The sequence below is a fragment of the Schistosoma mansoni genome, chromosome W (genome assembly GCF_000237925.1).
Source record: "Schistosoma mansoni strain Puerto Rico chromosome W, complete genome".
NCBI classification, from domain to species: Eukaryota; Metazoa; Platyhelminthes; class Trematoda; order Strigeidida; family Schistosomatidae; genus Schistosoma; species Schistosoma mansoni.
In genome coordinates, this window is record NC_031502.1 from 58993996 (window position 1) to 59010155 (window position 16160).

General features: G+C 34.7%; 1 protein-coding gene across 1 annotated transcript in view; it reads left to right on the forward strand.

Annotated features, from left to right (window-relative positions):
* The window catches only part of Smp_163740 (spectrin-like nuclear envelope protein), a gene marked incomplete at both ends in the record, with an annotated part of 103058 nt that overhangs the window by 45574 nt on the left and 41324 nt on the right, over nt 1-16160 (forward strand). The window contains 7 exons of the mRNA XM_018790327.1: nt 1950-2046; nt 4587-4689; nt 8288-8484; nt 8834-8931; nt 9318-9434; nt 11261-11665; nt 14426-14797. Of these exons, the coding sequence (XP_018655682.1) occupies nt 1950-2046; nt 4587-4689; nt 8288-8484; nt 8834-8931; nt 9318-9434; nt 11261-11665; nt 14426-14797 (1389 nt within the window). The remainder of the gene's footprint in view (nt 1-1949; nt 2047-4586; nt 4690-8287; nt 8485-8833; nt 8932-9317; nt 9435-11260; nt 11666-14425; nt 14798-16160) is intronic.

Sequence of the window (16160 nt, forward strand, 5' to 3'; positions counted from 1 at the left end):
AGGAGTCCCACAATAGAACGAAACGGCCGTCGAGTGCTTCCAGGTTTTCGATGGTGATCTAACTTCAATTGACTCATGCTTTCAACCATAAAAACACTTTCATAAGTATAAATTAAAAGTCAGATTACACTGTCTATCTATCCTCTGATTATATAATAGTTGTTTTCTACTCGTAGGGTCATGAAATTACGCTTGGTCATTAAAACTAGTTTCAGTGAGAAGATACTGAGTGAAAGACGTTTAGTTGGCAATGGACGATATAACGATGCTAGTAATTCATATATATATCTTACTCTGCTAGACTGTGACATTATGTGATCTGTCAGATTTCGCTTGGTATACAACCTATTCTTGTGAGAGATAAAGTGAAAAAAGCCAGCTGAATAACAACTATTATGGAATGTGCTAAATATCAGAATCAATACAGAGCTGAAGACATATTTGTATTTGTAGCCAAGTTTTTTCATCACAATTATATTGTTGATTCGCAAAATGCAAACCATTTACAGTACAATGAATAAATATTACTGTCAGTCAGTCAGTCAGCTACAACGTAGGACCAGGCACATATATGCATCGCTCCAATTTACCATACCTCCTTAGCATAACAAGATGAACACCGGATGCATAAAAGTAGTTAATTTAGTGGTGGTAATATATAAAAGAAAGGTTGTATATAAGGATATAGCACAGGAAGGAAGACAGATATGAAGCAATTTTAATCTCAAGGTTTAAGAGAAGATAAAGAGTGTATACACCTACGCCATTGTGATCGATTCTGAGCCATGTCACCTAGAGTCTCCAACCATTGGTTACGATAGTCACGCAGATCTTAACCAAGTAGTCTGCATCTACCAACATGGCTTAAACTAGAAGTTAATGACTTCAAGCTCTGATGTCACGTTTTGGTTTGGCTGCCCCTAACTTTCTTCCAACCATCCCCAATACCACTCAGCAAACAATTGTACCCTATCGTAAATATATTTTGGAATATGTGCAATATACAAACTCCCAATTTTTGTTTATTCTACATGATGAAAATGAAAATACACAATGAAAAAGGAATGTGAGCTAAATGTCATTAAAAAGAAATCTCTTTGGAACAAAACGATAATCCTCTTCGTTCCTGACATGGTGAATGGAAATTGGCTGTAAAACCTTTATGAATTCACTTAGCATTGTTTAATTGATCTTCCCATTGATGTTTAGGACTGCAACTGGTCAGTCTCTTATTGGCATATGTGCATACTGTGAGTATTGACTCGATATGGCCATAATTCAATTGCAGTTCTAAACATAAATTGGAGGATTCAAACAAACAATACTAAGTAAATTTAAACTTCATCCCATTGCACAAGTAAGTGGCTATCAGGACTCAGTAGCTAAGTGGTAACACGATGGCGTTTGAAGCGAAAGGTACTGGGTTCGAGTCCCATAGTTAACATCAACTCCGAGATGCGGATACATTCATCTGACGAGTTCCAAATGAGACGAAACGCGCGTCCTGTAATCCCCCGCTAGCCACTATCCATATTTGCTTAATACTTTTTTGTCGTTTATATTATTCAAAGTAAAGAATTATAAGAGTTTGAATGAAGGCAATATGTAATCTTCATTACGTACAATACACAGAAGACCAGGATGATTTCAGCAATTTAAAGTTCACATCATTCAACAATCAATAAACATTTTGTAACCGAATGAAAGTACACTAATTAGTTACTTGGTAAAAATTACTGCCATGATGTTAAGATGTTATTTATTGATAAAATCTTATTGATCAACTTGAAATGTAATCACTAATGCTAAGTAAACTAACATCACAGTGTCAGTTGCCAAGGTCTACGTAGTTGATATCAATCAAAATGAAGTATATACATTGATTTTATTTCTGTAATCTTTCTCTTTGAAACTGCATTATAAACTGTTTCTCTTTGAATCATAAATAGGTAAAATTAGTCAATGTTAATCCAACTGATATTGCTGATGGGAAACCAGCTATTGTTCTTGGTCTCATATGGGTTATTATATTATATTTCCAAGTAAGTTAACAAAATTGGCAGCCAACTGAAATTATGAATGGGATACTTCATATTTACCTTTTGATTATGCACCAAATATTGTTTTTATTTCATACACATAGTTCACTGTTTTTCTTATCTTAAAGAGAGCAAGAATGAAGATTGACGCAGAAGAACATACTTCGAATAATATAACATTTCATTAATTGCTCCTTTGAGCTTGATGTTATGAGTTTATAATAAATAGGATGTATGCTAACTCGTTATTGATCTTATGTCCGGCTTTTTATCACGTGAATTATCCACCAATTGAAATATGACTTTTCCGATCTTAACAATGTGACAAATCAATGACGTTCGACTGGTATGAGCAGTCTAGCGTCCTTATTGGTCTTTTGTCCGCTTAGTCCTTCCAATTGAGTCCAGAACACCAATTACAGCTTCTGTTATGCGAATCATTTATTTCAATCATACTCGGTTTATATACCAGACAGACAGATCGCATCACACCATAAAATAGAAAATAATATTTGTACAGGATCAAGCCAAATGTGGCTGTGAACATGGAAGATGGTAATCAATAAACTGAACATAATTTGGGAACAGTAAATCGTATAATAATAATTCATCGATCGAAATGAAGCTTATAATAAGATGAGTATAGATATATACAATCTAATTACTTAATAGTTAAACAATAAGAATAGATATAGAATAATCGTCCATTAATAGGTCCCGAAAGTTATCCGTACTCATGTCTTCGCTAGGATATAACAAAATGGAATACTTCAAATTTACCACAAAAGAAATGTAATTCTTCATCACTGAGCTAGTCAGGTTTTATACAGATATGTTTTTACTTGGCATTCATATCATGACTATATAGAATAAATTTCATTAAACTGTAATAATGTTTTCATTCAAGTAATCAATATTAATATCCGAAGTGTTTTTTGTGTGGATATTATAGTAATTTTAATAGTTGAAATCATGAGCCAATTGAAGCTAGACCACCATGGAAAACCTGGAAGCACTGGACGGCTGTTTCATCCTCTTGTGGGACTCCTCAGCCAATATTACGCTGAATACTCTTTACAATTGATCTCAATGAATATTTTAAGAGATTTAACAAACAGTTACTGAAATCTGAGGAACATATATCGTATTATACATCAGTCATTAGAGTATTTGAATATGTATATGGTCTATTGAGTAATTTATCTTTGGATGTAACAACTAGTTCTGTACAAACATTTACAAAGTACATTATGAATAAATAGCGATCATTACATATAAGCCTTGTCAGTCCTCTGATTGTTTCTTTTATTTTTTGGTTTTTCAAGTATCTGAGATTGTATTCTGTATAGAATATTCAATTATTCGTTTACTGATCATCCAGCTCTTGCCTTTATAATTGGCTAAATATTTAAGATCATCAAAAAATTGGCCTTTACATCATACTTAAAGAAAATAAGATTAATAGTCGTTAACTTAGTTGCTTTATAAGATACATTTAGGTTAAAATAAGTTGGATATGTAATCTAAATTTAGGTTTATAATATTTAACGAATAGAGATTCCCGAGAGTTATAGTTACCATACGAGTGTTGTAGCTTTTCTATTTGAGTACTTTTTAAAAACAAAACCATAGATGACTTTAATAAAACTATCGTAATGGAGAAGTATGTCCCGATAATTAAAACTATACTACTGATGAGATGTTATGGCTAGTAGAAGTTAGTCAGGTCATGTTTAAGATACTTACCATCCATAATAAAGTATGTTTTTTATGCAAGATTGTAAATGAGTTTAAGTAGAAAATCTTAGTTGTTTGAATCTTAATCAATGATGACAAGTAACGCGCTCAATATGAAGTATCAAAGGGATAGAAGCGGTTATTGGCGTGGTCATAAGAGAGTAATCTTGGGAAGATGAATACTCAGACGTAACAGCCTTTTAATGCTCCCTGATTTTTAATGACTATCTAACAACAGTCGATATATGATATAAACTGTCTTACCCTAACAAGCATCAAAATGTATTATGCATTTACATGTCATCTATTTTAGACCTAATGTATTTGAATCATAACCAGTTAAATTATTTTTGTCAGCTATAACTGTACAACAACAAAATATATCTAATTGAGATCATCAATCGATCAATATTAGGCCACCATTAAAATCCTGGAAGAACTGGACAGTCGTATTGACCTAGAATTGGACTCCTTGGATGCTCACATACACAGTCCCACACGCGAGACTCGAACATAGTATCTCCGATCTCACACGCGAACGCTCAACCTTTAGACCACGCGCGGGACTGGAGACCCTGGGTTCGAGTCCCGCATAAGGGATCGTGGGTGTGCACTTCTGAGGAGTCCCACACTGGGACAAAACAGCCGTCCAGTTATTCAGAGTTTTCAATGGTGTTCTAACATTGATCGGTTTATGATCTCAATTAAAACTCCACAATAACCACAACCTTATACTGATGAGTAATATATCTAATTAAAATTTATTATCAACTTTCACTTGTTTCACTTATATCAAGATTGAGGAACAAGAAGAGTTACTACTGAAAATTTTAGATCTTCCACCTGGTTCACTTAAAACAAGAGGTTCAGCTAAACGTGCTCTACAAGCTTGGGTTCAAGAAATTTTCGCTGGGTAAGTTTTAATGAGATATGTATGTATACGTAGACGTTTACAAACTACAAACATCTATTTAGTTTAAGATCTTTATTAAGAATAATGTTCTTTCAAATTATAAAACTTTCATATCTGACGAAAAAAGATAAACAGTTAGATGAAGCTTATGTATCCAGTTGAAGATCAAATTTTTGGGAATATTTTAATGACCAAAATCAAGTGTTTTGTTAAAGATCTATCTTTTATTTTTTTATTTATTTGAACACATAAATATTGGTACAAGAGGGCACCAGATATATATGCGCTACACAAATTTCATTCGATTTGTGTGAGGGCTGTGATACTGCTCAGGTGCCCAAATAGAAGCTGGTGGTTTCCTTAAGGGGCCACACCCGGAGCCTTTGACCTAAAGATCTGATCCACAAGACAGTGGAGCATCGTGAGGAGATGCAGTCCCATGGTAGCCAGTGACCAACGATTGATTCATACGCCATTTGTTCCTTCAGGATACTGGAGCACATGTGCATTATTGGTTTGGAATCAGGGTTTTCCAACTCCCCAAGGTGGTCTTTCCGTGTCCATCAACCCGTTTAAAGCACCGGACATTCGCTTTTCGTCCTCTCACTTTTGTAAACTACACTTTCGACACGAGAAGGCAGTGAGTAGGACTTCCCTGGCAGAGGCTATATATACGGGTGGCCATGTGAGAGCATTTCGAGAGGGAGAGCAGACTCTTCCCACTCTTGGCCGTACCAGGGTATTCGGGGGCTAAAGACCTATCAGTTCGCTCCTTATAGTTTGCTTTAATTTTAGAATGTATTGTTAGTGGTTTGCTTTTGTAAAGACTGAGGAAGTCTGATACAAGGAAAAAAACAAATGGCTACAGATAACTTTAAAATAAGTCAAACCATGTCCAGATCCATTAATTTTTGTGTTTTATGCACAATAATCAGTTGTATAATATCAGATTGATAAGCGAAGGTACCTAGAATGTTAGGGGAGCTGATGATTCTTATGAGATTCGAAATTGTTTCGGGTTCTGCTACATTATAAATGAGCCATTCAGTCTGAGACTAACCTCCAATAAGATTGAGATATATGCAATTGAATGATCACTGATTTCAGCAGTCCTTGTACATAACAAGTGTAGTAACTTAAATAGATTGAGTCTTCTTGTGATTCTGATGATTATCTACTAAATCTTAACTGTATTATCTATATGGAATAACAGACTCAATTTTATTGTTAAAGAATATATTGTCCTAAATGATATGTAAATCTTAATGACAGACTCCTGTGAAACCACTTGGTATGTTTATCAAACAGCTTGTGTTTCATTACTGATAATCTCCTATGAACTATCAATTATTGTAGCTTGTTTGTCAAGTAAAGGTTTGATTATTTAACTTTGAGCTAAACATCTTTTCAATGAAAGCTAATCATACTACATCGTCACTTAGGCTAAGGGTAAGTCAAATGAAGTTTGGACGTCAACTGACTCATACTTGAGACTAATATTACATATTGAGTGAAAATTGTAAATCCCCCTTAAAAAGCTTGTAAATTTTATATCTCCCAATATTTATCATCATTTTTGTTTTAGTTCTTTCAAAAGAAAGGGATTGTGAGTATGAAGCACTATATTCTTTGTTCCTTGAATGTCTTTTTGATGTTTAAGATGAACACTTATTTCTTATAAATCACATGCTTTTATTGCACCATCAAAAATGTAAAGAAAATATGTTAATGGGCTATAGGTGTTATAACTTGTGGCCGGGTGGATACCCTGATTAATTTATAACGCGATGATTCCTGCCAATTAGAGAGCAGCGAATTATCGATCGAACCAGTGATACACGAAACCTGTACGAGCAGTCTAGAGTAATTATTGGTCCTGCTTTCTGCATAGACCAGCCAATGAAGTCCAGAATACCACTAACAGCCTCTGCAATATGAACCATTTATTTCAAACATACTAGGTTTATATACCAAACAGACAGACCATATCGTACCATAAAATAGGAAACAACATTTGTACAAGATTTAGTCAAATGTAGCTGTGAACAAGGGAGATAGTAATTGATAAATTGGGCAGAATTCAAGAACGGTTAATCGTATAATAATAGTTCGTAAGTCAAAATAAAGCTCATATTAAGGGGGACATGAATATGAATAGTTTAGTTATTTAGCAACTATACGATAAAAAATATATGCATAGTATTGGTTCATGAATAGATCCCAACAGTTACCATTCCCTATCCTTATCGGGGCACACTATTTGTTAAAATAAATAAACACCACAGGGGGTTGTTTTTCTGTGCTTTACACTTTCATGTTTTTCCTTTTTTTTCTAAAGTTTTTGTCACCATATCTACGTAATACAACAATCTAGAATCTTCATAATTAGTGTATAAAGAAATGAGAGTAAAGTTAAATCACATATTATAAACTTTATATCTAAAACAATAATTCTATGCTTTGTACTGAATTAAGGCTATATTGAAGCAATACGCACAGTATGCACATATGGCCAATTAGAGACTGATCAGTTGTAGTCCTAAACATCGATGAGAAGATTCAAACAAACAATACTAAGTGTTATTTTGTACTGGACAGTTTTGAAATAGATTCATAAGATTCTAGTAAGATATTATGATGTTTTTCAATGTAAATATGTCAACATTTAAAACCTATCAATGACAATGAATTGGAATCGAATTGTACTCTAAATGGAACTGTCATTAGAAGTGTGAGCATTGTGAGATCTAAAGATTATGGGTACATTAGTGCAAGGGTTGATTCATGTTTGTTACTGACAGGTTCAAGGTTATAACGAAATGCCTTTTAATACCACCTTGTGATTTTCATTTTAGATCAGATTCTCATAAACCACATATATTAAATTCACTTAGTATGGTTTGTTTGAATCTTCCCATTGATGTTTAGGACTGCAACTGGTCAGTCTCTTATTGGCCATATGTGCATCCTGTGAGTATTGCCTCGACATTGTCTAAATTCACAAGCATTATAAGCATAGATGGATAGTGGCTAGCAGTGGGATTCAGGACGTTAGACTTATGTTTGACTGTTGAACGTTATCATATTTATGATCAAGTTGGAGATTGAGGGTTTGATAGTTTTCAAGTGAAAGAGAACATAGATGAGAGTTATCGAATGTATTCGAGCACTATATTACAGAACATCTAAGTAAAATCTGTGAACCATACAGTAAATAATTCATTTGCAATATGTCACTCAATTGTCTCAAACTGTATTGTTCCTTTTGCAAATATCAGTCGATCGTCTCAAACCTTATTGTTTTTTCGTTTCCACAACAATCATTCACTGTTCTCGTTCTCTTTTTCGTTGTTCTTCTTAATCTTATGCCTCCAGGCATCCCACTTTTGATTGATGATAGATACTATTATACCTGTTGACATAAGTAGTACACATCACAGTTGCATCTATGGAGTAGTTCATTTTAGAACATGATGTCTATTATTCACTCATTAATTGTTGATAATGCTTCACATAATTTATTGTTAGTCTGTGTCTACAGACTATAATCTGACGTTTCTAATATATAATTACACCCTATGTAACCTTCTATATTCAGAAAATATGATGTCCAGATTCGTGATTTTGGTCCAAGTTGGCGTGATGGAATAGCATTCAATGCTATGGTGCATAATATTGATTCCAGTCTTGTTGAAATGGACAAAGTAAAGACTAGAACACCAAAAGAAAATTTAGAACATGCATTTACTCAAGCTGAAAAGCATCTGGGTATACCAAGACTTTTGGATCCTGAAGGTTAGTGTTTAGACTGATTTAAACTCAATGGACTAAGTATTATAGTTTGGATTTAACTTAAGTATTTTTATTCGATATAATGGATAAACAGAAGGGGTTTTGTGGATATTTCAGTAGTTTCATAGTTGAAAACATGAGTCCACTGAAGCTAGACCACCAAGGAAAAACTAGAAGCACTGGACGGCCGTTTCATCCTATTGTGGGACTCCTCAGCAGCGCGTGTCCACGATCTCGAATCTCCCACAATAGGACGAAACGGCTTTCCAGTGCTTCCAGGTTTTCCTTGGCGGTCTAGGTCATATGAAATCTTGTGTTTCATATACTGAACAACAGTTTTGATTCATTTTAGATGTCGATGTTGATAGACCAGATGAAAAGTCAATTGTAACATATGTTGCTCAATTTTTCAAAGCTTATCCGGATGCAGGAAGACGAAGATCAGATTCAGTAAGTAATATTTACTTATCAGTATGGGGTTGTGGAGTTTGTTAAGTTTTTAATAGAGGTTATGAATTGATAAATTTTGGACTACCATTGAAAACTTGGAAGAAGTGAACAGCCCTTTCCACCCAGTATGAGACTCCAACAGTGTGCATCCACGATCCCAAACGCGCGAGATTCGAACCCGGGATCTTCGATCTCGTGCTCGAACGCCTATATTTCAGCTTTCTCGTTCAAATTTTCTGAGAAAATAATTATAAATTCTGTTACCTACTGAATTATGTTTCAGTAGTATAAAATGTTATATCAAAATTGTGCTTATTTTTTGAAGGATAAATGAATATTCACTGCATCTTTTTTGTCGTTGTTTATTTTAATGTATAATACTAAAGCCTACCAAAACGAATGTCAAAGTGAAACTTGATAATTTAATGAAATTTATTCGAGAATCTGAGTCAAAAATGAAAACAGTTCGATTTGGGCATACTAATTTAAATGAACAATATCAGGTAACATTAAATTAATTTTATGCTTGAAATAAAGAAACTATTGTATCCTTAAGTAATCCATGACTCGGTTATCATTTTAATATGCGTTTATGAACAGAATTCATTTGGAAAAATACTGACTTCCTTATTTAAACATGTTACCCTTCGTCGTGGAGGAGCATAGGTCACCCACCTGCTCTCTCCATCTAACCTTGTCCTAGGCAATACTTTCCAGTTCTTTCTAGTTGCTATTCATTCTTTTCATGTTTGCTTTGTATTCTCGGTGCAGTGTGTTCTTTGGTCTTCCGTTTTTCTGTTTCCTTTCATGATTCCAAGCTAGTGTTTGCCTCGTGATGCAGTTTGATGACTTTCACAATCTATGTCCGATCCACTTTCAACTTCGTTTCCTAATTTCCTGTTCAGCTAGGAGCTAGTTTGTCCTCTTCACACGGAAAATATTAATAACACTTTAGTAATACACCTGTATGATATGATCCAATATGTTCTTTCGAAGATTTCTACGTTCGATATGATTTCGTCTAATCAGCTTATCATTAATTTGATTTAGTTAACTTGACTTTCATTTCGAAAAGACTTCATATTAGTATTGATTATGAGATTGAATTTTCTAAATATGTACATCTCAAAACTTTGCAACTAAATTTTTAACACGACTTACTAACCTACGCCTGTTACTCCTCGTGGAGGAGCATAGGCCGCTCACCAGCATTCTCCATTCAACCGTGTCCTGGCCAATCCCTTCTACTTCTTTCCAGTTACCATCCATCCTTTTCATATCTACTTCTATTTCCCGGCGTAATGTGTTCTTTGGCCTTCCTCTTTTCCGCTTGCCTTCACCATTACAAGTTAGGGATTGCCTTGTAATGCACATTGGTGATTTCCTTGATGTATGTCGTATCCACTTCCAACGTCTTTTCTTAATTTCCTCTTCAGATGGGAGCTGGTTTGTCCTCTCCCATAAAACGCTGATGGTATACGGCCAATAGGTGTTGAGTATTTTGCTTAGATAACTGTTTATAAACACTTGGACCTTCTTGATGATGCTTGTAGTAGTACTTTTACGTTTCAGCTCCGTTCAGTAGAACTGACTGTCTTAACGTTCGTTTTAAAACGAGCTAGATTTTTATTCAGCTTTGTCTATAAATAAAGATGACTTCAGGTAATCTACCTAGTAATAAGTCAGTTATTCACCTAACTTGGAATGAATAAACACAGAGAATTAACTATTTTGATAAAACAAAGTCAATTATACTCATTATAATGATAGTTTGAGATGATACTTAATGATTATACTGGAATTGAGATATAATTATCAATTGAATGCAGTAAGCTGATTTGGGAAAAGAAAGTAGTGACCATAATCCTCTTAAAAAAAACGAGAACCATAGCCAGTATCCATAGCCAACCCATATCTAATATGAACATAGCAAGACCAGAAAATAGTTTGAATTATTTTTTCTGGTCAGCGTTTTTTTAGCGAGTTAGTTTTTCTACGGGATGGGGTCGCTAACCCCATGTTCAACCCTCCTCCTTTACTCGGGCTTGGGAGCGGCAGTAAAGGATGAATAACACTTGGAAAGGATTGACCAGGATGGAGTTGAATTAAGAATGCTGATGAGAGGCTTATGCTCCTCCATGAGGGGTAACAGGCGTAAGTAAGTAAGTAAGTAAGTAAGTAAGACCAGAAAATGATACAGTATAATATGAATTCATTCTTATCTCGTGAGGTCCTTATCAACTGATTACAACCGTGTTCATTTTGAATTTCACTATTTTGCTTAGGAAATGATAATAATAATAATAAGTACTCCTTCTTGTATTGATAGGTATATGAAGAGTTAATTGCAAGAAAAGAGATGGAAGAAGAAAATTATGAATCATTGAAAGATCAATGGTATTCAGGCTTAATATCTCATACTGATTCATTAATCAATCCAAGTGAAGTAGAAATTTTAGAAGAATCTTGGAATCATTTTACCGATATTATGAATGAATGGTTATGGGAAATAGATGAAAAAATACCTGGTGAATTTGGTCGTATTGCAAAATGGTTAAGTCAAGCTGAAAAATGGTTTAAACAAGTAGGTTTAAAATGGTATCAAAAACCATCTGGTACTCAAGCGATGGGATTTTGTGTCACAGTAAATCAATCATGGCGTCCTTCAAGTGCTGAACCACCAAATTCTCCTCCATCAAATGAATTAATAGATAAGCTACAAAATGAAAGATTGGTAAGTGATATAATGAAAATATAAGTATATTACTTGATTAGATTACTTTCTCCTTATACATACCATACATATGATAATAGTTAATTTAAGTCATAACTTATGGCGACAATCAATCATTTAACTCCTCTCAACCATACTAAAAGTGGATTGTATTATATCGTTAATTAACTAATGATGAATTACACGGACAATTTAATTACAATATCAAGCTCTTTAATAAACATACAGCTTATTATGGTCAGCAAAGATGGATAGTGGCTAGCAGTGGAGTCCAGGACGCACGTTTCGTCCTATTTGGGACTCGTCAGCTGGATGTACCTACATCTCAGAGTTGATGTTCACTCTGGAATATCAAACCCAGTATTGTTCGCTTCAAACGCCATCGCGTCCTGGATTCTACTGCTAGCCGCTATCCATCTTTGCTTATAATGCTTGTGAATTAAGGCAATATTGAAGCAATACGCACAGTATGCACATATGGCCAATAAGAGACTGACCAGTCGCAGTCCTAAAACATCAATGGGAAGATTCAAACAAAACAATACTGAGTTAATTTATACAGCTTATTAGTTTATCAGCCCATGTTATGTGTGCAAACACATGGGGAATCTAAATATTGGGCGAAACAAATGTTCATCATCATACATTTATTGCTACTATCTTCTTTTTTCTAGTGTTATCATTATACTACTTATTTTCCTGATAATTTTGAACATATAAAAAATAATTTAATGTTTGAATTCTTGAGTCAGTTAAAGCTAAACCACCATGGAAAACCTCGAAGCAGTGGACGTCCGTTTCATCCTAGTACGGGACTCCCCAGCAGTAAGGCATTAACACCATTGGATGCCGGCTCAGTGGTCTACAGGTTAAGCGTTCGCGTGAAAGACCAATAGGTCCTAGGTTCGTAATCCCTCTAGCGGAATCGTGGATGCACGTTGCTGAGGAGTTGCATACTGGAAGCAAACGACCGTCCAGTGCTTCAAGGTTTCCCATGGTGGTCTAGATTTTATTGACTCATGAATTCAACTACTAAATTACATGAAAAATAATAAAATTTTCAGAAGCATGATAATTTCATCATTCTATTTCAAGGTTTCTTCATCAGCTGCAAACAACTTAACTCCACATATAGTAATACTATTATAAACACTACAGATCATAATCTATATTTTCTATAAAAAACAGTTTTATACATAGTAAGCAAAGATGGATAGTGGCTAGCAGTGGAATCTAGATTGACGCGCATTTCGTCCTATCTGGGACTCGTCAACTGGATGTACCTGTATCTCAGAGTTGATGTTCACTATGGGACTCGAACCCCATACCTTTCAAGCAAACAATACTAATTGAGTTTTATACATCTTTTCATTCAGGAATTTGAGACTAGTATTTTTCATGGAATAGAAAACTATGAGACCAAAACATAATGGTTAAGACTAATGAATATTTCCATTTTAAGTATTTTTAATACTTGGGGTTTTACGATTTTTTTTTTTTGAGGAAACCCCTTCAATATTTCGTAATCAATTTTTCTAAGTACCCAGTTTTTACAAAAGGGGCTTTGTAATATTAGCCGAAACTATATTGATAATGTTAATACTATTTCTAATCTTAATGTGTTAGCAACTATTGAGAAGCTTTATAACAGAATGATGAAGTTATTATATCCCGAAATGTTATGGTTCTAACTTCATTCAACTTAATAAGAATTTTCGGTAGGGGGTTTTGCGGAGATTTTGGTAATTTTATACTTAAAATCATCAGTCAATTGAAAGTAGACCACCATGGAAATTCTAGAAGTACTGGACAGCCGTGGTTAAGCGCTCGCGCGCGAGACTGATACGTCCTGGGTTCAAATCTCGTGAGGCGGGATCGTGGATACGCACTGCTGAGGAGTCCCACAATAGGACGAAGCGGCCGTCTAGTGCTTCCGGGTTTTCTATGGTGGTCTAGCTTCAATTGACTCATGATTTCAAATATATAAAGTTAATAAGAATTTATCAAAGAGGAATCGATATTTTTATATTTTTTTCTTCGAACTGTATTTCCTTAACAATACGATTAGTAATCAAGGTGATAATTTGATAGTGGAATTTCCGGCTATGCATTGCAAATTTGAACCGACTAGGTAACATGTCTATCATTAAAATGAGAGAATTACATTCGTAATAGTTGCTAATAACTTTTGTAAATTGATTTCAAACTACTGATAGTGTGATGTGGATTACTTATATCCACGTAACTAGTATATGGTGTAGGTCAGGTATAGAATGTATTTTTGCAGAAGATCAATAAGGAAAGAACAGGAACGAAACGCAATCGGTATGAAAATGCATAAATAATGAAATCAGAGAAGATGGACTGATATTTGTAGAAGCAATAGTCAAAATTGAGACAATTGATTGTTATTTTGCGAATTAACTGTTGGCTGTATCATTAATTTTTTTGGTTAACGTTTTTTTAGAGAGTTGGTTTTCTACTGGATGGGGTTACTAACCCCATGCCCAACCCTCCTCCTTTACCCAGGATTGGGACCGACAGAAGCCCCCGGAGGAGCTACAGGCGGAGTTGTTGTTATTAGATTTTAGTAAGATAGTCTGTAGTTTCCGTGTCAAATACATTCGATTGTACCCCAGTCGTGTTCTTGTTCATTACAATATTAAATAAAGCTTGTCAATTTGAGGGTACCTTTTTTAATACATTTTGATTATTGATTGTTTAGGCATTCATTAATGCATACTTTCACATTTTCCATAGGAAATCTTTGGAACAAATAACCAAAAATTAAACTCTATTCGTGATGATTTATCTCGTATTATTGATAATGAAAAGAAAATCAATTTGCCAAATACTTTAATTGATCGATTAAGTACACGTTTATCAAAAGTTATTGGTTATGAACCTGGTCATAGTGCAGTTTTATGTGCAGCTAAATCACGTAGAACATTTCTTGATATATTATATAATGTTAATCGTACAGAAACTAATACAGGTGTTCGTATACGTAGTCGTCGACGTGAAAGTGCTACAGGTTTTGAATATCGTTTTTGTAATTGGTTAGATTTAGTCGATGGTAATATACATACTGAAACTAAAGAAATTGTAAATGGAATTCTTAATGATTATCAGGTAATTATTATGGTTTAATATAAGAATTTATATTATTAGATATTGTAAGTCATTTAATATTTCAATTTAATAACTCTACTGGTTACTGCTTCTCACTAGAACTCCAGGAAATACCTCATAGAGCCAGTCACTAATGAGCATATGATCACTATCAAAAAAAAGTTTTGTGGAGAGTTTAGCAATTTTTATATAGTTCAGATCGTGAGTCAATTGAAGTTAGACCACTATGGTAAACCTGAAAGCACTGGACGGCCGTTTCGTCTTATTTTGGGACTCCTCAGCAGTGCGCATCCACGGTCCCGCTTCGCGAGATTTGAACCCAGGACCTACCAGTCTGCCGGCTCAGTGATCTATCGGTTAAGTGCTCTGGCGCGAGACTGATAGGTCCTGGGTTTGAATCTCGTGAGGCGGGATCATGGATGCGCACTGCTGAGGAGTCCCACAATAGGACGAAATGGCCGTCCAGTGCTCTCAGGTTTTCCATGGTAGTCTAGCTTCAATTGACTCATGATCTCAACTATATAATACAAGTTTGTGTAAGCTTTATTACAACGATATTTTTAAATAACCTATGTATTCACTCATAATGACTTGGATACCAAATTGTAAAAAACTATTTTTAGATTAATCTTATGACCAGTTCCCATTAGATTTGATGAAAGTGGAAAATGATTGATTATCATCTGTTGTTAGGTTAAAATAGTTTTATTTATTTTTGTAGCCAACTAGGTAGACAGGATACAATTAATAAATACATCACGTGTATATTAGCTGTCTCTTATGACCTGCGACCGAGTGGGTGCCTTGTTAACGCATAACATGATAAGACCGCCAATCAGAGAGCAGCGAATTATCGATTGGAACAGTGATAGACGAAAACCATATGAGCAGTCTTGAGTACTTGTCGGTCCTGCTCCTGCCTAGATCAGCCAGTTAAGTCCAGAACAGCCTCTGCGGTATGAATCACTGTATTTCAAACATACTGAGTTTATATTACCAAACAGACTGACCACATCATACCAATAAAAAATAGAAAATAACAATTGTACAAGACTTAGCCAAATGTGGCTGTAAATAGGGGGAACAGTAATTATTAGACTGAGTGTAATTCATGAATGGTAAATCGTATAATAATAGTTCATGGATCAAAATAAAGTTTACAATAAGGGGGATACGAATATGAATACTTTAGTTATATAGCGATTATGCGATAAAAAATATATGCATAATACTGGTCCATAAATGGTTCTCAAAAGTTACCATCCATAATTCTCTTCGGGATACAACACTGTCCACATACACATAAACCGATAAACGCAATAGTATACTGATGTGAACCGCAAAACAAGAAGCCTTAACAAAT